At 43.6% G+C, this 22,117-nt stretch overlaps 1 protein-coding gene across 5 annotated transcripts in view; it reads right to left on the bottom strand.

The window, feature by feature from the left end:
* The window catches only part of GRIA3 (glutamate ionotropic receptor AMPA type subunit 3), a 147,088-nt gene that overhangs the window by 14,490 nt on the left and 110,481 nt on the right, over positions 1-22,117 (bottom strand). For 2 of the 5 annotated variants that reach the window (XM_069015330.1, XM_069015326.1), the window contains exons 12-14: positions 21,892-22,090; positions 7,559-7,806; positions 6,886-7,000 (exon numbers count right to left, since the gene is read on the bottom strand). In XM_069015330.1, the coding sequence (XP_068871431.1) occupies positions 6,886-7,000; positions 7,559-7,806; positions 21,892-22,090 (562 nt within the window). Of the gene's footprint in view, positions 1-6,804; positions 7,001-7,558; positions 7,807-18,816; positions 19,210-21,891; positions 22,091-22,117 lie in introns of those variants that run through there. The other 3 variants (XM_069015329.1, XM_069015327.1, XM_069015328.1) reach the window with 3 other exon arrangements.

Genomic DNA, 22,117 nt, shown 5'->3' with positions numbered 1-22,117 from the left:
GTGAATGCATTGTCCAAGGGCTCTGCTCTTGCTCAGATCAGATCCATCTGCCTGTTGCAATTTACCAATTTAGCAACATTTCTGTGCCATGACTTCATGTTTTGCAACACACCCACACGTGAGGGATGGGGAAGACTTTGTTTGGAAATGGGCTTGTTATAAAAACCCACTATGTTTGTTTAAAGACTACAGTTGCCTGGTACCACAAGCAGGAGTGAAGAGTCCTGAAAATACGGGCATAAACCCATATGGTCAATCCCTGTTCCTTCTTGTCAATCACTGTTTCCTACCTTCTGTCTCAAAAAGTGAGCTTTGGTATTCCACACTGAACATTTAATATTCAAGGAAAAAACGCAAAAAGCACCGGGCGTTTCTTCTTTAAGTAATGAGCCCTTGGTTGCTCTTTGCTACCATTTCAGACCCACACCACTTCTTCCCTGCCCTGTGTTACCAGCAGTTGCACATCTCCAAGATTTAACACTTGAAGGATTGAAATGCTTTATGGGTGGGCAGAGGAAGGGATAAAAGTGAAAGCCATGTAGTTTGAAAAGACAAAGAGCTTGCAAAATTAGAAAATTAAAACTCAGCACCTCAAGCCCTATATATCCCCAAACCACCGAAGAAATATGCTGCATGTTGATGGCTGGGGTAGTGCTTGGAGGCAGAGCAATAAATCCCCTGGCAGAGGATGTTGTTTTTCCTCAACAGCAGAGCCAGAAGCAGTTCCCTTTGCTCAAGGCCCCGGGGCCCTGAGTGCTGGTGAAGAGCATCCTGGGGCTGCAGCTCCCTGGCTGACAGGGGATGGGTTTAGTTCCTGCTGAGCACTCAGTGGCTGCAATAGTTCTCCATAACAGAACTTTGTTATAGTCTCCATTATTGGGCAGGAGTAACCTGCCATTACAGGTTGGAGCATCCAGTGTATCCTTGAAGAATCTGAAGCGTTTTTCCTTTGGTCACCAGGTATACATTTTAAATTAGGGTGTTTGAATGAGCACATGATGTCATTGCAACATCTATACACACTCTGTGCACACCTCTACAGAGCCAGATGTGTTACCAGCTGAGGCTGCAAGTTCCTCTGCCCTTTGCAGAGTCTGCAGCCTGTGTTTGGCAGCAGCAGCTGTCGCAATGAAAGTATATTTACATGTTTCATAAATGTAGCTCAAACAAATTAAACTCTGTACTAACAGGATCATAATTTAATAGAAGTGCCAAGTGCTAATGCAATAATACACGCCAATTGGATTAGGAAGTACAAGCAATAACAAGTCACTGTGCTCATTCACAGCAGTACCTGACACGTGAGGTATGGATGTGGCAAGAGGATGGCAGGAAGAGCAAAGGGAGGGCAGGTGCCCAACATCACACTCAAACCTACATCATCTGAAAGAGCGGCATGGACCTTTCCTGTTATTGCTTGGGTCCTTTCTAACCTGGATGGGTACGAGCAAGAGACTCAACTTACCTTGCATGCCGGCTATCCCCTCACCTTCTCCTTCTCTTGTCTCTAGACACATCCATTTTCCCCCTCGTCTTTATTTTCCTCTTGAAATGGCTTCTTCTGTGACTCCTGCTCTTGGCTCCTCAGCAGGCTGCAGGTAGGTGCTGCTTAGTCCAAAGGCTACACAAGACATTCAAAGAACAGCTACATCGTGTGTACAAAAGCCAGAGGCGTTTGGCCCACAGTTACAGTGCCAGCGAGCACAGAGAAATCCACAGAGCAGCACAGGTGCCTGTGTTCATGTGAGCACATTGCTGAAACATTAGAGCCACTTTGAAGAAGAAGAAAGGCATTTACTTTTCCCTTTGTATGTTAAATGACAGCAGTTACTCTTGAAGAGAAACAACCAAGCCCAGACCCCCAGGGACATGTTCAAAGGAAGGGCCCTGCTCCTGCTGCTGGGAGCTCCACTTCCAGCTGCTGGTTTTCCTTTTTTCCTTTCCCAGTACCACAGAGCCTTCTGCCTTGACTTTCCCCATACTGATACTTACAGTGCAGAATAAATGACTCATGCAAGCAATCTATGGAAATTAACTGTTAAGCACCACGAATATTATCAAAAGGAGTGTGCAATTAACAAGTCTTTCTTTAAGATTTCTTGTGGCCATAAAGGCATGACATGGTGTCCCTGCACAAGCCCTACGTCTGTCACAATTAATGCTGCACAAACAGGTCTCCTTGCACAGTCAGGTCTTGAGTTGGCTTTGGCAAGGCAGCAAAGCCTTGATGCTAAAGGTTATACTGGCAAAACTAAACAGCTCCCAATTCTTGGACACCACCGTTCAGGCTCCACCAACTCCTTCCCAGCATAGGCAACCTACTCTATTCAAATTATTGTGCTGAGTCTCCCAGTTCCATTTCCAGGAAAATACCCTCAACATCTGCACAACAGCACTGTCATTTCTGCAAACCAGAGAAGGCTCTCTGCCCTTCCTGGCAGTGCTCTGAGATGCTCCAATGAACTCCTAGAGCATTAAGACTTCATCACTGGCACAAAACATACACAGTATTATTTCCTAATATGCTATAAAGTAATAGCTGTCAATTAAACTGATATTCTGGTGTCTTCCTTTTAAAGCATTATTTTGCTTTGTCACTAATTTGCACAATACAATAATTTCATAATACTTTCCCAACTCCGAGCATGAATTAACTCTGTGTTACTGTCACTGGCTCTGATCAGTCATTTTATCTTTTTCCAGCTCATAACCCAGGCCTATAGAATGGATGACAAGGAAATTCATGCTGATGAACATAATTTCAAACAAATTGCTCAAATAAATCGTGCTGCATCTTTTTAAGATAGCCATTTCTCCAAATGTTCTCTTTTATGCACGACATGTTTGGCAGTGGTGCTCTTTAGGCATCAGGTATCATCTAAAATAAAGCATAACAGATTTCTTCTAAAAATATGCTACTTAAAAAAATTATGCTGCAAATGCTAACGGCTGTGCTGAAAATGTATCAAAGCAAAACAGCACACAGACACAGGGGAACAGATCCCATCTGCTACTGGCCACACAGCTCCAAAGGGCTTGGGAATAGGATATTGTATGGAGCACAGCTCTGAGGGCAGAACTCAACTATCACACTGGAAAAGTAATTCTATGATTTAAAAAAAAGTGGAAAATGAAATAATATTACATTGCATGTCATTTCTCTGATGTACTCCAAAAGAGGTATCAGCCTAAAAAAGAATACATTAAAGAAATTAAGTCAAATCATTAGCAAGGAATCGTGGCATGTGAAGTTGGTGAGAAGCTGCATTCAAACATTCTCCTTCCATATTAGTTGTCATTAAATGTTATCGTGAAGGTATAAGAATACAAGAAATCTATCAACTGCAGAACTGTAGAAATTTATCTTAGCAGAAAATTGTTCTTATGCAACTGAATAATTAGTTTCACTTAAGTCACTCAGCCTGTGACCGCTGTCTGCATCCAGTTTTGTCTAATTCTTGTTAAATTCCTATTCAGCCATCACTCAGCTCCAAGATTATAGGATTGTATAATAAACAAAATAATTAGTTTCTAAATTTGTAATACACTGCAACTTATTTCCTGTAATATGTTTTTTTTACAACTGCTATTTTGTATTCTCTCACGATTGAGAACTCAGCTTGCAGGTATAAGAGCATTTGAAGAGAGGATAATTTTGCCATGAAACTAAATTCATGCTCATTTAGGAGGGCTAAGTGAACAAGTTTTGATGCATGTGCCAGAACGTCTGCACCAGCCAAGTCAGCCCACATGTATTGACATGCATCCCAGAAAAATTACATATGGGTGGAGCATGTTCCCCTTCAGACTCGTTAAATAAGGACCACTACCGAAATGGGGTAATTCCCTTTGCCAAGGCAGTACCAACAGCTAAGGCACTACAGAGCACACTGGCACCCTCTGCTCCACACCAGCACTGGCACAGACTGGTAGCACCAAAAACACGACACATCAGCTGAGGCCTTTAAAACAAGCTCATTAAAATGGCACAATCTCTTTAGTCTTGAATTACAAGTGAACCCCAGGAGCACAGAATGCCCACAGGCCTAACCTTACACTCTCTGTAAACCAACAGATTCAAAACCCACAGAAAGCCAAGTGAATACCCTTTCTTTTTCCTGCTGCACAACTCAAAATTAATCCTTGTGAAAATGGAAGTCACTGTTTAATTTTCCAGTGGCAATGGAGATCCAGTAACAAGAGATGAACTCACAACTCAGAATCATTCCTCTCCAAGCACAGGCACACCACATGCGAGACCGCAGGGAGGACGAGCACGGCGGAGGTGACCGGGTCCTTTGCAGTACAATGATGGGCACTGGCACAAGCAAACAGGCTCATACTTACCTCTGGCTTTCAGTGTGAGCTAAAGTATCAGTCACAGAGGAATTTAGCTGGCACCACCAGTCTGACATGACTCACCTACACACAACCCATTGTCAGGAGGTAGGAGGAGGCTGATTGCGGACTTGGGGCAGTGATTTCCCAAGCCTGGGTCTCTACTGGGGAAGCTGAGAGAGGAGTCTGTCAGCTCAGCCAGTAGAGAGAGCTGCCCCGAGTGAGCAATGGTGGCCATGAGATGGGGGGCAAGGTCTGCTATCTCCACTTCAGGCGCCTTCACCACCCCATCCTGATTCCTCCGGCTGCTGCCTCCTTTAAGGTAAAAGGGAAAAAAAATAACAGTTTTGAAGTGACTCCTCTGAATGCTCTACAAATGAAGCTGTGTTCATATGAACAACTAACTGGAGAGATGGGATGAGATGAGGAGGGCAACTTCTGGTGGAAGGACAGGGAGGAGAGAGTGGCCAGCGAGACTTGGAGCTGTAGTGCACAGAGGGCAGCACCAGAGCTCATCTTTCCCCAGAGGGCAGCAGGGCTCCTGCTGGGCTGGGGCAGGGCCTGGCCTGGCCAGCGATGGGGTGTGCTGGGAAGGCACTGCCTGTCTGCTGCGACGCCGCATTGCAACCTGCAGTACTCAGCGCCTACAGAACTACCTCAGAGGAAAAGCTACTTGTAACAAAAAAGCCCTTTGGTTTATCACCTCTAGAAACGGCCACTAACCCCTTCCCTGCCTCCCTCAGCTTAGTCTTCTGTGGGAGGTCTTCTACACCCCATGTTCTCCTCTCTGGGGACTTCCAGAGCTGAGCTGTGCCCCAAGAGCTGATGACTATAGCTTAAACAAGTTCTTCACCACAGCATGTTACAACAAACTGCAGGAAGACATTACTTTGGACTAAACCAGCAAAACACACATCATTGTGTTTGCACCCCTTCCCACTTCTCTGGGTACCAACTCCTCACAGCACCCCAGACTCCACTCCCTCAACACTGCCTGACAAATAGACAGCATTGCTCTTTGTAAAACATCTTCCAGTACAAGCAAAAATAGAAGGATGGCCCTGCCCTAATTATGACCATGTTAAAAGCCCTCTTTAGTTTCCTTAGGGCTGTAAGTGTTACTGGGTGGGTTTAATTCAATGAACTTGAAGCGATGTTCATTGAAGCTGGTCTGTATGAAGAGTTTTCTTTCAGGAAGGCAGCCTTAGACAATGAGGTGCCAGATCCCAGAAGGATATTAAACTTTTAATATACTGGCAAGTATGACATATAAAAATGTTCTGTGAAGGATAAGCAGCAGAGCTAAAAAGCATAAAAAAGCTTGTGCTCATCTCCAGGCTGCTGCTGAGCACTGCAGACCTCCAGCTACTGAATCAACCCAAATTTGAGAGCTATTCCTTCCTTTAATATTACACAGTGGCTTTGCTAACAGTGGACATGACGAGCTGAGCAATTTCCTATGTAGCCAACTGTATGCAACTCTTATTAATAGAATGCAGCAGTCATTGCAGTAATTGTCTGAAACTGCAGTTTACTGTTATTATTGATTTTGGACCAAATCTGAAGCATTTTTATAGGAGAAATTAGGAGTTATTGTTCCCTAAAGAACTGGTTTTACTAGATGTAGGAGAGTGTCACCACAAAAATGAATTTCAGTACTTTTCAGTGTAACAGTGTCATTTAAATTAATTTTCTTGGTAATTCCTGCACCCAAGGTGACCAACAGTACACAGCCAACTCTAGCTACAGCTTATCCTCACTGGGTTAAGGACTGCAGAAACTGCCAGTCCTACAGGGCAAAGTTGGCAAGAGGAAAGCACACTGGCTAACTTCTGCCAACACATGAGCTCACTGAAGCAACTTTGTGAAGGTACACTACAGGCTCCCTGGAAGGCTGGGAGGAGCCTCAGCTCAGCAGAAGGCAGTGATAAGGTTACCACTGGAGCCAGATTTGAGTCCACATCTGTACCAAAGTCATGCCAAACACAGACACAGGGCTCCTGCATAGGAGAGTGCAGAAGACTGATCAGTGCTGTACAAAAGGTGATACTTGAATACTCCAGGCAAAATTTCCAAAACCTCCCAAAAAAGGCAACGGAAACAGGAGTCCTTTCACCTCCAGGTCTGTGCTGGCACAGCTAGTCCTGGCAAAAAAAAGCCTCATAAACCCCACTCTGTGTGGCAGCTAAACCATGGATGAGACCAAAGCCTTGCCCTCAGGGGTTGGGACGGTGGCCAGAGGTGATCATTGGTTTCTTGACAGTTACCTCACTGATTTACTCTGCGAAGGTCCCACCAACACTGGACTTTCTATCTGTTAGTTAAATAAGGTTTCCATGCTTGAACAAACCTGTTGATGATATTAAATAAGACCATTTCTTTGAAAGAGCTACTGAGCAAGAAAATTGCTTTTTTTTCCCCACCACAATTAGTGAAATAGTTTTCATCTGCTTTCTTTTTTGAGGTTTTTTTTCTTGAGAAGCAAAATAACAGCCTTGCCGATTACTCTTTGCTAAGGTACCCGATTGTGGTGACATTGAGGCTGACCTTGGAGTCACCTCCCCCGCTGCCGCACTCTCCTTTGTCGTACCACCATTTGTTTTTCAATTTGTCCAAGAGGCCTTGCTCATTCAGTTTTAATACTGCCAGGTTAACAGCATTTCTTGAAACGATAAAACATAACTTGTAAGAAAAAATGCACAAATGCTTAGGAAATCGTAACGTATAAAAAAAGGAGCACAAGAGGACAAATTGGCTAAAATTTCACAGAACGTGGAGCTATCAAAATGTCTGTACAGCAAATACAGGGTTAAATATTGGAAGGTGGCATGGAGGATAACATTTGCTCAAAACTGAAGTGTGCGGGATGGGGAAACCGTCTTTGAGAAAAAAAGTAACAAGAACACCACATCATGCAGTTAACATTCGTCACATATGGCAGGTTAACTTGGCTTTTACCATTTAAATTGAAAAAGCCATTGAACTGTAAAATTAAAACAGCAACAAACAATCAGAGAGGACAACACGAAGAGAACACAAAAAAATGGATGCATTAAATAAATGAAACCATAATTTACCGTCTTATTTAACTCCATGGAATATTGAAGATTTTAAACTTTTAAGTTACCTCAAAATCCACAAGAAAGAAAATGACAACACAATACATCAGGGTAGGTGGAATACTATAACAACATGGATATTGTTATATTATTCCACCCACCTTAATGCTGAGCCTTTGGGGGTTGCTACACCATAGCCCTTGGAATCCAGGTTGCCTCCAACTTTCATGGTGTCACAGGGCTTGCGCTGCTCGATGTACTCGTTCATCGTGGACTCCAGCAGGAAGGCAAACTTCCCCTTGGACTTCCGCACTCTCGCCACCCCATCCGCCGTCGTCTTGGTGAACACTGAGGGCTCGGCCGACTTCATATATGACCACATTTTCTCATAGACAGCTATTTTTGACCTCTAGGAGAGACGAAAGGAGGGAAATGAAGAGTTATGTTGGCAAGACTGAGCTCCTTGGGCTTAGAGGTATAATGACACCCTGTAACTGTTTAAGGTTATCAGATAAAAACGTCAAGGTAGCTTGGAGAGAGATACATTGCCCCCTGATCAAAGACCAAACCACAAAATGTTTGGGGAGGGAGAAGCATACCTGAGACATTTATTCTACTGATTGCTGGCAGCCTTGGAATGAGCAACGGTGTGTGCCCATCCCAGCCTTGGCTTCTGTTCTGTGCTGGGTTTATCCGCCCGTGTGCTGCTCTGCTACTCAGCCAGAGGGACGATGGGCAATCCCAGCTCATCCATCATGGCCAACAGAGGCAAAAGGAGCCTCTCCTCTTTGCACAAACCCTCAGCATTGTGTTTTACACTAGCTGCAGCCAGGAAGGGCTGATATTTGCTTATTACAAGTTTTCAGAAGGGCAGGAGTGTGTTTTTTCACAGTGGCGATGGCAGGTCTGTGATACAGGAGACCATGAAATTCTAGTGGCTGCCAATAGAGATGCTCAAACAAGGGATATAAATAGTAACTACAAAACCTTTTGTGAATCAATTGTCAAATATTCAGAATTTGGTTTCCCATTTTCCTGAAAGACAGCAAATACAAATAATAGCAATAGGCTGAAACAATCGCCGGTTAACTGCCTGTAGCCCCTCTATATTTTTTCCTGATTTCCCTGTTTGAGACTGAGCAAACCCTAACAGCCTCTAGCTCAGCATACAAGCTTTGTAGACCTGGAAATGTTGAGAAATGTGTTACTTCCCCTTCTCCCTCTTCCCCAGCAGTAACATTTAAGCCACCCTCAGATCTCAAAGCCACCTCCAGACTCTCAAGATTTTGTATCCTGGACTACTGGTTAAACTTTCCTGCTTCATCAACAGAAGGCAGTAATGCCAACTGCATTTCTCTGAAGTCTAGAAATCCCAAGGATTTATATAAGGCTTTCAGTCCAAGTTGTGGGTATCTCAAATTTATGCCTCCTACTCCTTGCCAGTTTCTTGTCCACAGCTTTCCTTGCAGAATAGGAATGAGGCAGGCAGTAGCTAAATCTAGTTCAAATTTAGCAAACTTGTGGTGGAAGACTGCTAATGCCCATCAGCTTGATGATCGAGACATGTTTCCTCCTCATTCAGGACAATTTAATGCATTTTGAATAATGTAATGCTTAACAACCAGCCTCCAAACACTTCACAGGGAGTAAGCCCTGCCTGCACTGCTCCTCAGATTAACATGCTCAGCTGGTGTTGCTACGGTGAATAGAGAGGAGCATGGAGGGCAGGATTTTATTTTAATTATCCTTCCTGATGAACTGAAAAACAACTGAAAATGCAAGCCAATTAAAATCAGCCCAACTGACAACAGGAAATCAGAGAGACAATAATACATCCCAGTTACAAGAGGAGCTGGCTGGGTGGTGGGTGTGAAAAACAAGCCAGAGAGAGCATCTCCTGGCTAAAGAGGGGCTGTATGGCTTTGTTTGCCCAGCATCAGGACAAAGAGGGATGTAAGTGGGGCATGAAATGGTCCTTACACAGTAGAAAGAAGAAATCTGGATTTTCCTGACCTTCCCCTGCAACAGCAAACACTGGATAGCCTGAGATGAGGATGGTGGCTCTGAAGCTGAGTGGGGAACACGGCAGCTCAGCCCCTGGCAGGGAGCACTGAGCCTCAGCTGACTGCAGGACCATGGATCCTGCCCAAGGAGGGAATCTCACTAGGACTCAGGGCCAGGCACCCATGGGCTGGCAGCCAGAACACCCTGATAGCCACTTTATCACTGCCTGCTCGAGGGGCCTTCTCCAAGCACACTGAGCTGGCGCTCCTGCTTTTCCAACAACCCACTTAATGCATGTAGGCATTTCCACATCTCCTGCCCTACTGGGAGCTGCCCATGGCACTGCATGGCTCCCAGGCACCTGCCAGAGGGGCTGCAGGGATTCCAGGGATACCAGAAGTGTCCCAAGGTGGTGGCTGTCTCAGTGGCTGCTACCACCCCTGTGCCCTGGGGGCAGCAGAGCAGCGTGACAGCTGTGCACCAGTGCAGGTGGCAGTGCAGGCAGTGTCCCAGGCACTGCCCATGGCCAGCCTGCCAGCCCTTCTTGTGCAGAAAGAGAACATAAAACAGCCTGGTCAGCCAACACAGAGACTGCAGGAGCAGTGGCAATCCTGGCATGATTTAGTTTCAAGGTTCTCTTCCTTACAACCTTCATCTTCTTTTAACATAAATAATACAAACACACCTGGCCATTTATATTTGCAAATAGGCATCTAAGGGACAAAAGGAAGGTGGAAAACCATCTTCATGCTTTATACCTCTCAGTAACCTGAAGTTGTGAGCCTTCCAAATTGTGCATGCACTACGTATGCTTTTGCTTGTTTTCCTCTGCAGAGTGTGCCTTTAATTACCCAGATAAACCAGAATTTCTATTCCTTTCAATCTTTTAACTCACACCTGAATACCTGTAATAAATTCTTTCCTACTCTTTCCAGCTGGCCTGACTACCTGAAAGCAATGGCCAGTACATCTGTGTATTGTTAATAATCACAGTTATCTGATGCGTGCCAACAGCATGCTCAGGGCTGTCCAAACAAAGCCCATTCCCTGCTCCAAGGGCAAAGGGTGAATATTACCATTCATGCTTCAGAAAATCAAATTCTACAACTGAAAACCTGATCTCTTTTCAACTTCAAAAAATAGCCTAAGCTTTATAGTCTGTTACCTTCATTTAACGCTTCTGGATGATGTAGTTAAAAATCAGTTCCTATTTCTATATGGTCATTGCCCATCTCTTCTTCTGCCAAGTGGGATTTTCATAATATCTTCTTATTATCAAATCAACTAAATAAGAATAGCAGTCTCATCTAGTAGAAGTAGACAAAAATTCAAGCTAGCAATGAACAAAGCATGTATTGACGGGGAAGGGTTAATATAAAATGCATTAGGTATGTGTTGGTTTTGGAGCACAGTCTGGCTGAGGACCCCAGGGGTCCTGACAGAGAGGACCAAGGATGTGATGGGCTCTGGCCACTGAGTCCTGCTTGGTTAGTGCTGCTTTGCAGCCATTCACCTAAATTCATTTTAAGGTGAAAGTAATAACTTATGATGATGCTTCTTGGAGAAAGGGACAGTGCCACCAGACAAGCTGTGATACCGGCACACACGCTCAGCAACGCTCAAGGGTGTTTTTTGCTCCTGGAGCCATATTTTAAACCTGCTCAATGCCATGAAACAACCAGTTGATTAAAGCTGGTCAAAGATGCAACGGGATGAAATGACAGATGGTAGTTTTAGTAAGTATTTTCCTTTTTTGCCAGTTTTCCAATTGCCTCAACAAAACCCAACCACCCCAGAAGCCCCTGAAAGACTTTCAGAAAAGAAAAATGTCTTTTCTTTCTAACTATAAAGCTCCAAATTCTGTGTTGAAAGAACATTCTTACCCATCTGTCCCCCTCTGCAGACATTCACACTGCCTCTCTCAGCCCCCCCCAGGAGTCTGACACCCATAAGAGGGGCCAGACAGCAGAAGCAACCACAGAGAAAGGATTTACACTCCAAAATGAGGCAAGGTCTGACAGATCTGCACTCTTGCTAGAGTTCAGTGGCAGTAAAACATTTTCCATGTCAATAAAGTGTTACTTTTAAAGACATACTTAGGGAAAAAAACCTTAAAAGCAAAGATTTAAGCTAATTCAAAGCCCATAACTGCAGTAACTCCCTATGCTCTGCAACTCCTATTTCTTTGATATTGCTCTCCAGAAGTCTGCCACATGCATTTCCTCGGGATTTCAAGGGGACATTATTATAATTTTTTTCTTAACAGCAACATTTTCAGTGTTTCATCTAGGCCCTGAGACACATTAAAGCATCTTTTCATTATTGCAGCCTTACTGCAGATATAAATAGAACTGGCCTTTGCTTTGTCAATAATGCTGGCCTTTTTTTTTAAATTCATTTGGATATGTTTATGCAAAAGTATGCTTTTGAGCCACAAACACGACAGCCAAGGGTGCAGGCAGCTCCCTTCTGTGTCAGCAGAGCCAGCAGCTCTCGTGCCAAGGACTCACTTCACTTGGCCCGTTACTAATCGGCACCTAAATACACGTTGCTTCTGGGTAGCAACGCATTCATTTGAAAAGAAGATGCCAATTCCATCAGTCCACAATTTTAACACTGTCTTTCATTGTAATTCTCCTAGTTTTGATATGTGATTGGCTCCAGCAGTGAAATAAGAAATCAGCCAGAGTGTGCAGTAGCATGCAAAAGCGTGGCCAGTCAGGGCTGGGTGAGTGATACAGGCATGGGAAGGAGGCAAGCTTGCCTCTCAGTTGCAGCTATTTCTTCAATCCATCCAACAACCAAAAAATCCAGCAACCACAAATGTGGCTCCAGCTGAGCCAGACTAGGTGCCTTGGTTTCACTTCTGCACATCCCAAATCACCTAGCAAACCCCAGCACATCTTGGACAATTCCTTGACACTGGTTAAATTTAGCTCTAAAATATGAAGCCTTCTCCTAGTGATCGAATTCCCTTCCCCCTCTGCAGACATCTGTCTCACACTTCTGCTAAAAGTGACATTGTGTCACCTCCTCCACTACTGAGTAGGGATGAAGCTGTTGTGTTTGAAGGAAGCAACATTTCTCCTCTGTAGCTGAAGTATGTTACAGGGATGTCCTTTACCTATTTTAGAAAGTTTAGCTTTTCCTCCCACCTCCTCCACAACCTGCATGTCTTCTTCAAAATGCCTCCTTGTGCACCCCATTGGGATATTTTATAAAAAATGACTAAAATGGTTCTTAACTTCTTATGACAGGCACCAGGAAGTGATTTCCCAGCAGTCAAGCTCATATTGTTCTCTTATAGTTGAGGGTTGTTGATCATCGTCACAAGCCAAATTTACCCAAATAAATTTTATTTTTAAAATCCATTAGATATTCTCTGTTTTATACTTAAAAATTTTTTAGATTATATTGATGTTAATTTTTTAACCTCTGCCTTCAAAACTAAGAGTGATAAACAAAGTGTAGCAAAAAAAAAAGCATGTGGAGCATCCTGAGCACAGCACACACATAAAGCTAGGCAGCTACATCAATAAAGGTCCTAAAGCAGCAGACTTAACACTCTCCTCTGCTGCACCGGCCCTATGACTACATTATAGCTCCTTTACAAGGGAGATTTAAAGCCCTTAAGTCAGACAGATGCTGCTGATACAAAACACAAAGGTCCATACTAAAATCAGTGCAGGTATTTAATCTGAATAATACATGCTGCCTTTATACAGATGCACACCTCACTTTGTATAGATGCACACCTCACTGGAATGAACTCGGGCAGTTAAGTGTGAACTGTAGCTTCATTATCATCACTCATTGCTTTTCTTCCACGTGTGCAATTAGCTCTTCTGCAGCAGCTAATGAATCCAGGAGCTTATGAACCATTAAAAAGCAAGTTACTAAACAGGAATGAAAAAACTGCCAAGAGACTGCCTTGGTACCGCTGCTGCTGCCTGGCTTGGGCCCCACTGAGATCCACTGGGTTTAGGCAGTTGCTTGCTTGAACTTCTAATATGGCAAATTGCAATGGAGTGACACCACTGTGTGGTGTGTGGCTTTGATTTGATGCCTTTCCACTCCCTCCCAAGCCTGATGTGGAGCCATCCCTGGCACAGCTGCCTCTGGAGGGGAGTAAGGGACACTGGTGGGAGCCCCCAGCCCAATTCCAGCCCTGGAGCACATGGAGGCTAGCCTAATGATGATGCTACATAAGAACATGATAAATATCATTATTAAGGTCCCTCTGCCTGAGATTTCCAAGCTCTTTATTGAGAAGGTAAAAATAGGTCTCATGAAGGCCAGAGGGCACCATTAGTCCCCTTACCCCAGTGAGGGCATGAAAGCAGAGATGTCATTTACTGAAGGTCATAGGGCAGAGTCTAATAGATCAATGTCACAGCTTTTAGCCACAGATAACTTGTGATGCCAGCAATTTACTTACCTATATGGACAGAAAAATCAATTCCATCATTACATGAACCTCTTGCTTTTATTACTTTCTCGGCAGAAGAAAGTAGGTCAGGGCATTTCTCTTCTAGCAAGGCCAACCCCCAAGTCTACCAAATCCTACCCATGGTTTATGAATTTGTGGAATGCCACAGAAAAGCAAGGTTCAAGCATGCACACATAAACTAGTATGTATGTTTGTAGGAACACACAAATCTTTGAGAGGGTATGCACACATGTAAAAAAAGGGTGACTAATAATATTTTGCAGCCAAGCATGTGATGGGAGACATTGTTGGTTTCTTGCTCAAATGATAACTTATCCTTTGGAAATGGCATTTTTCTTCCCCAGTTGGGGCAAATGAAGCCCAGAGAGTGGAAGGATCAGGCCCACAAACCCCTGGGCTGCTGCTTTTCTCTAGAATCCTCTATGTCAACATGAAGACAACCCCTCCATGGGGCTGAGAGATGGGGAGTCCAGCAAGGAGCTGGTGGAGGTGGTGATGGTGGGGAAGAAAAGTCCACAGCAGCGCTGCCCACCCAAAGAGCTGGGGAAACAGCCTAATAAAACCCCTCCAGGCTTCAGCATCATTAATTTTTCCACACCTGACATACACAGTGGCCTGATTACAAAAGAAAGTGTCTTACAGAAATAATACAATATTGTAGGAGTTGTGTTTTGTGACTTTCTCCCTGTGTATCATGGTCCTTTTGAAAGTGTGACCTTTGGCACCAGGTGGGCGATGTGCTGTAGCTGCTTTAACAGGCACCTTTTCTGCAGCGAGCTCTGCTCACACAAACAGAGAAGCAGAGAGTCGCTCCGGCTGCAACCAGACGTCACTGACATGTCAGTAACAGTCTGAGCAGCAGAATGTAAATCAAGATTTTAAGACGTCCTTTCCTGGCACAACACTGAACTTCAGACTATATTCATCTCCTTGCTTTATTGCTGCCATCCATTCCTCCTTGTTGCAATGCTGATTGGGAAATTAAAATGAAAGTCTTTACCAGAGACAAGCTGCCTTTGTAAATCCTCTGTGACTCAGGGACAGAGCCAGCGCTCGGGCAGCGCTCATCCTGAGGAAGCAGTGCCGGGGGGGTTGACAGGGGCTGGGTGGCACATGCCAGGGATCTGGACAGCTGTGCTGGGTGAGCCTGTCTGTCTGTCTGTCTGTCTGCCCGGGGAGCAGGAGCAGCACACACTCGAGCTGGCTGGAGGGAGGCTTACGTCAGCCTTCAGGCTAAGGGGCATCTTTCCAGCAGTGACATATTCAGCAGAGTTATCTTGTCTGGGCAACTGAGCAGCACAACCAGCCCTGCTCTGGATTTGGCCCATAATAAATTAACAGAGAATGGCATTTCCAGCACATGATCTGAACACTGTCAGGTCTAATGAGTTTTCAGCTCCAGACAGAAAAGGCCAATATACAGGCAATGATGGAGAAATCCCAGCAGACTGCAAGAGGGGATGTTTCATATTCACATCATTAGAGTTTCTAAACCTTCATGTATTTTCTAATTATGCAAAAGTAACAGTAGCAGTGCTGTAATTTATCAGCACCCATGTATTTTAAATGAATCCCTAATAAGCATGTACTAATGTGACACAGCAGCATTACATAAAGTAGGAGAGACTTGAAAAACCAGGGTCCTCGCTGTCTTGAGCAATGTCATTATCATTATCATAGAGCTGCTCTCCAAAAAGTAGAGCATTCAAACAGCAAGTGATTTTCCCCCCAGGCACTCTCTGCTTTGCCTCTGTGGTACAGACACAGTTACGGCGTTAACCCACTGAGAGCTGCTGTGCTCGGCTTCCCATGGGCTACAGCCCCTCTGTGTCCACCTTCCCACGGGCTGCAGCCCCTCTGTGTCCAGCTTCTCATGGGCTGCAGCCCCTCTGTGTCCACCTTCCCACGGGCTGCAGCCCCTCTGTGTCCACCTTCTCATGGGCTGCAGCCCCTCTCACTACCTGGCCCCCAGGACCCACAGCCCTGCTCTTACAGAGGGTGACTGCTGGGTGGTATGGAGACAGAGGTGAGCTGGAAAGCCTAAACCACAAACACAAGAGCTGATAGACAAATGCCATCTGTTATTGAAGATCATGGAGAGATTTATTCAAATATTTGTTATTAAGTGTTGACTGAAAGCTCTGCTAAATCCTGGCTTGCTTGCTGAAATTAGTAAAATGGTTCAGCCACCTTAAGCCCAGCACCATTCAAATGTTTCCTTTCCAAGGAGTGCATGATGGATGAGCTGTTAATTTTAGTTCCTGTAAGGATACATTTTCCTCTCCAATCTATAGGCCTAAAGACATTAGATCACTTCATGGGAAACCATTTCTTTTGCAATTATGTCACATTTGATTTCCTGTTGCCTTTAAAACTGCCTGTTGGCCATGTGGCAGAAAGGAGGTTCAAGAGATTAAACGAACCCCACAAGCAGACCATCTATCATCCATGTAATGGAGAGGCTCTGATCTCTCTGCACACATACCTTCACCTTTTAGTATTTGTACATGCTCCCACCTATATCAAACAGGGAAGAGAGAGAAAATATATGGGTGAATAAAATTTTCAGAGCTTCTGTGTTGAAAAACAGTTAAACTACAGTACTTTTTATGATTAACCACTGCCACTTTGCGTATCTCAGATCTATACAAATCTTTGAAACTATCACTTTTCTGTGATGTTCTATTCTTTAAAGCCCATAAATACAATCACACTTCAATATTTTTGTCAGGAATTTGTTATGATGACTGTGTTGTTTTGCTTGATGTCAAGAACACAGAAGGCTCCAAACTGCTAATCATAATTTTATCCAAAGGCAAAAGCAAAGCATTTGTATGACTGCTGTGCTAGAAAAAAGTCCTTCATCTTCACTAGCAAAATAAATTTTGAAATTAAAAATCAAAGAGTTTAACTACAGATGAAACCCTTAGCGCTGTCTGCACAGAGTTCACAATGGTGTTTCTAATAGGCTCTAATGATGATCTCAATATCGTTTGATTGCTCGGAATACATAAAAACCGTACAGCAGCTATGGGTGTATAACCCAAGGCTTCTCCTTACCTAAACTGCTTGCTGGTAGAATTTATTTCCCTCTCGTCTTTACACAAGCTTATCATCAGAGGAAAGCAATGAGCTCTTTAACTTATAATGGGGTGTAACACACTGGTGCTTCTGAATGCATTACAATCATAAATTCCTCACTCTCTCCTGAGGCTCTGGGTCGGAGGTCCTCCTTGGCTGCCTGACTGGCACTGGCCTCATCTGCCACAGTCAGAGGCACCTGAATGGGGAATCCTCTCTGCAAGCTGCCAGCTGGGAGTGACAAGTGGCACTTGGCTCTTTTGAGCCAGGAGGGACCCACTGGTGCCACCACAGCCCCTCCTCACACAGGCCAACACAAGGCTCTACTGAACAGGAGGGGAGGCCTGAGTTACCCCTTGTGCTTTTAGCCAAAGGTATTTCAAAATCTTTTTGATGGGTTAAAGTAATGTTTTCTTTAAATTTCAAAAGAATCTGGAGTTCATCTGTTCTTTCACTGTTTTTTTTCCGATAAATGTTCATTTTCTGCTTTGGTGCTAATCTGCCTGGTGTTTTTTCTTTGTTTTTGAACAAATTGTTTTCTATATCACCTTTAGTTTTACCAGCTAAGCAACTTGGTACTTAAGTTTCTTTTCAAGAGATACCTCACCAGTCCCCTTCCCACTTACAGCTTTTTCTGGTAGCTGTTTGCATGTCCTCAGTATGGGCAACCAGAAATGCAAAGCCTCTTGCCAGTGCTTTTCTATCTGCTTCTGCTGAACTAATCTGATCTGATGAAACCAAGAGACCAAAATGGGGAACATCTTAAAGGCCATCCTTAGCATGACTTTCTGTGTCTTAAAAGCTGTGGGTTTATATGTATTTTATGTATAGACAAAGTCCAGAAAGGCCTCATATCTAAACCTGGTTTGCAAAAAATCCCTTCTTCAGGAAACTGATGAATCAACTGTAAGAGCTGGAATAACCATCATGCCCAAAGGATCTTTGGCCTTTCTACTGAAATTCCTAACAGACCTGACGATTGATGACATTTCCAGGAGAAAAAATCAGGAACTGACTTCAGGGCAGCAAATCATTCCACCTGAGGCATGGGAGAGCCACGGGGTAGCTGGGTTGTTTGGTTGGGGACATCCTTAAACTTTTGCTGAGAAATATACAAAAAAAAATTTCTGCAATAAAATAACATTCTTTTGAAACCTTCTTTTCTCCTTAATTTAGTTAACAGTGATTAACTACACAAGTTCTCAGTGAAATGTACTAGCAGGTCAGCTGTGTTTGCCAATGATCAAACATACACTTGGCAAGTTATTTTGCAGAAGCCTCGTAACAGAGATCTCGACTATCCATTAAAAGAAACCACCATAAATTCAAGGGCAATTTATATTTCTAAATGTCTACAAACATGTTCTGCTTCTACTGAAGTTCAAATACAGCCAAGTTTAGACAAGAATCACTAATTGGTTGTAAAGGTCATGCCTTTTGAATATATGCATATTGGAGGTGAAATGTACTAGAGTGTGGTATTATACTTAGGTTCAGTGCTAAATTTGGATTAAATGGCATTATATTGATTTGATAAGTTGCTCAGATATGCTGAAATTTAATTGAATGTATTAGAAGATGTTAACTCTAACAGATACACCGTTAAAAGTAATAGCTTAGGGATTTGAAACTTCTTTTTCATACAGGCCTTCACCAGTGTTCAAGAAAGAGAACACTTCATTTTGGAGTCCTTAATCTGAGACCATGTGTTAATAAATATCTCAGGAGAGGTTCTTTCTTTTCCTTTTCAATATGGATGAGTGCCCTTTGAAAGCCAAAAGGGAATTGATGTAATCTATTGATTGCCATTTAAATGCCTTTATAAGCTAATTAGTGCAAAATGTAAGATGTTTCTGAGCAGAAACAAACAACAACCATGAGAATATCAGAAGGTTCCTCTGAATCTTAGATATACTGGGAGGACAAATGCCCTTATGCAGAGAATCACCAACAAATGAGGAGTGTAAATAGTGTCTACTGTGAAACTGTTACAACATACCAGCTCTGGCTGGAATTGTGAGAGAAGTGTTGGAATTGTGAGAGCAGTGTTGGCACTGTGACAGCAGTGTTGGGACGGTGAGAGCAGCGTCAGCCCAACAGCAGTCGCCGTGCTAGCATCAAGCAGCAATGGTGAATCCAGCTTAACCTCCAGAGCTGGGAGAGCGTCTGCCCAGGAGACACCGCGATGTCCAGGGAAATCGCCAAGGCTGGAAAATAGGTCACGAGCTGGAGTCTGCCCAGGTCTGAAGTGGCTCAAAGTCATTACCATCTGTTCATCTGAATTGAGAGGCTGGTATCAGTCCAGTTTCAGGTATTGCCCTTCAAAAGTGATCCTGTCTAGAAATGGGGTTGGCAGAAGGGAGCTTGGAGGTTCTAAAGGAGCTCCTTCTAGCACATGCAGACAAGATGGCAGGGATCTGAAGCTCACTTACATGTCATCCCTTTATGATGCATCAGGAGGCAATTGTTCCTTTCTGCTGTCAGTCTGGCACCTTCCATTGGCCAACAGCAGCCATTAAGATCAGTATCTGATTAGTATCTTTGAGAAACATTTTAGCCTTACCACTCTAGAAAGAGATATACCCATACAAACTTCTTAATGGGATCTTGGAGAGACTGTCTTGAACCTCCTGTGTGAAGCCATGGCCCAGCTATAGAGCCAAGTTACTCCTTTCTCACTGAGTAAATGATCGTGAGCCACTCAGCTAACTGCTGTTTAAACTAGCTAAATGCTGGGGGAAAATGGGTGGAGGAGGATATTCCCCTTACACAGGGCATGAGCATCACCCTGTACTCAGGAGAACTGATGGCTTTTTCCAACTCAGAGCACTGTCACTCTCACTGATGCTCCAGTAGCAGAGTGAAAAGAGCTGTCAAGGGAGAACAAGTCCCCTAAAACACAGAGAGGTGCAATCTGTGCTGCAGGACCTTGGAAAGCTTGAGTCCTCTAAGTTATTTCAGGTTTCAGCCACCTTTACCACCTTATTAAGTAACTAACACTATACAATGAAGTATTTATGCGAACATACACATTTAATCTAAGGCAAAACTTTTGCCCTTTTCAAATCAACTGAAGAAGACTCTAATCACAACACTTTCATGGCTGCATCACTCTATTCAAATTAATTACTCTGCAAAAGTTAATACAACTGAAATTATGTTGTGTGCCTTGAGAATGCCAAAGAGAATGAAGTACCACTTAGGACTCATTCTTCTTCCCACCTGGCCCATCCAGCCTTGCTCCACACTGCTGGGGCTCTGCTCTCATCCATCCCCAGCTGACTCCTGTCCTGGCCTGATGGAGCTGGCAGTTCCTGACAGATCAGCTCATTTTCAACCCTGCTTTTCCCAGCACTAGCAGAGAGACACAGCTCAAGACTATTAGCAGCACAACAAAGCATTCATACATTTACCAGACTTTGTATCCTTGCACATGAAACACTCATTCCTTTGATCTTTCTGTGAGAAGAGGTTTCCTTGTTGTGTCAAACTATTAATGAAATGAAGGAACATCCCCTCTTTCTATATGAATTATAACAAGATAGTTAAAAGAAGGTATTTTTCCCCCAAAGATCAGTATAGTGGCTATAAACAGCACCAATATTTCTAAACAAGTTGTGCTGCTTCTTTTGACAGGTTAACTCAACTCATTTTTGCTGTAAAGATAGTACTGCCTTGGGTTGATAATTAAACAGAATAAAAATTTTTATACACTAATGTCAGCCTTTATAAGGTCAGTGTTTATCTCACAGGATTTTAACACAAACAGAAGCTGTTGTAACCTACCTGCTACCACAGTTAATTAAGAACACTGATTATCTCTTTTAATATAAAGACATTACAAGTAGAGGGCAAAAGCTTTATAAAATACCTTTGCATTCCCTTTCAGGTTTACTTCAGATGTCTATGTACATGTATGTGCGTGTGTGGTCATGTATTGAAATTTTAAGTAAATTCAAGGAGCCCTATTTCTCCAAGGGGCCCTCAGTATTTCATCAGACTACAGCAGCAAGATTTTTTTGTCTCCTTCCTCCCTTCCTGCTTGCACCTGCCCAGTATGTGTAACAAGCAGTTATTAATCCTGCAGTACTGACCACTCTTCTACACAAAAAAAAAAAGTTGGTTTGAATGGCATCTGATTGGCACTGCTGAGAGAGAACCAAGAGCTCCCTAAAAGCCTGAGCATTCCAGTTCACCCTTGGAAAGATTAGAAATAAGAGCTTTTCAGGAAGATGTTTTCAGAGACATAAAAGTGGTCTGAGGCCATATTTAGAATTCCTAATGCCTCTCACCAAACTCTCTGCAGTTCAGCTTGTGGCTTGGCAAGAGGAGAAAGAAAGGATGATCTTAAATAAAAGCATGCACTTGCCCCTACCCTCAAATGTTGCAAACCCTGCATCTCCCTAACCAAGGTGAAAAACAACCAGAGTGCTGGGGTACAAAATTTTTACCCGACTGTCAGATACAGGCACAGCCAGATGCTGGTGAGCAGTGAAGACACAACAACAATGGCAGCAATCAGTGCTCCACCAGGAATGAGCAGCAACACAGGCCTCCCATCCCCCCTTCATTCTGGCAAGAGAACACCGACGCGGGATGGCATTACCAGCTGCCAGCTGGGCACGCACAGCAAGTAGGTCAAGAGCATCACTTCTTGCAAGAGTTTTTTCTGTTAAATATTGTGCCAACAACTGCATTATTGCTCATCAGACCGAGGCTCTGAAACTGGTGTCACAAAACCCTTCCCGTGACAGCAGAGGTTGGGTTTTCCATCTTGAGATGTTTCAGGTTAAGCAAAACCATCCATTTTTGATAAAATGCTTTTTGATATTAAAATCTGCACTCAGGCCTGTTCTGATTGCACAAAGCAGCTTTCACCAGGACAGCTATTACAGCTGGGTAAAACCAAACAACTGAAACCCATAAATTAGGCACTTGAAGGAGATTTAACAGACTTACTCTAAAGAATTCTTTGGTTGAGCCTGAATCCAAAGTGCCATAGGCTATTTCAGTTTGTTTAGCCAAGTCCTCTGCACTCTCTATGGGTGAAACCATCCTTTCCACCGTAAGGAAGGCAGCAAGATTAGCAGTGTAGGAAGAGATAATGATGAGAGTGAAGAACCACCAGACTCCTCCGACAATTCGCCCTGAGAGAGATCTATGGAAAAACACACATCATTAAATT

This window comes from Aphelocoma coerulescens, chromosome 4A, assembly GCF_041296385.1.
Source record: "Aphelocoma coerulescens isolate FSJ_1873_10779 chromosome 4A, UR_Acoe_1.0, whole genome shotgun sequence".
Lineage (NCBI taxonomy): Eukaryota > Metazoa > Chordata > Aves > Passeriformes > Corvidae > Aphelocoma > Aphelocoma coerulescens.
This window is presented reverse-complemented; position numbering and strand designations above follow the sequence as displayed.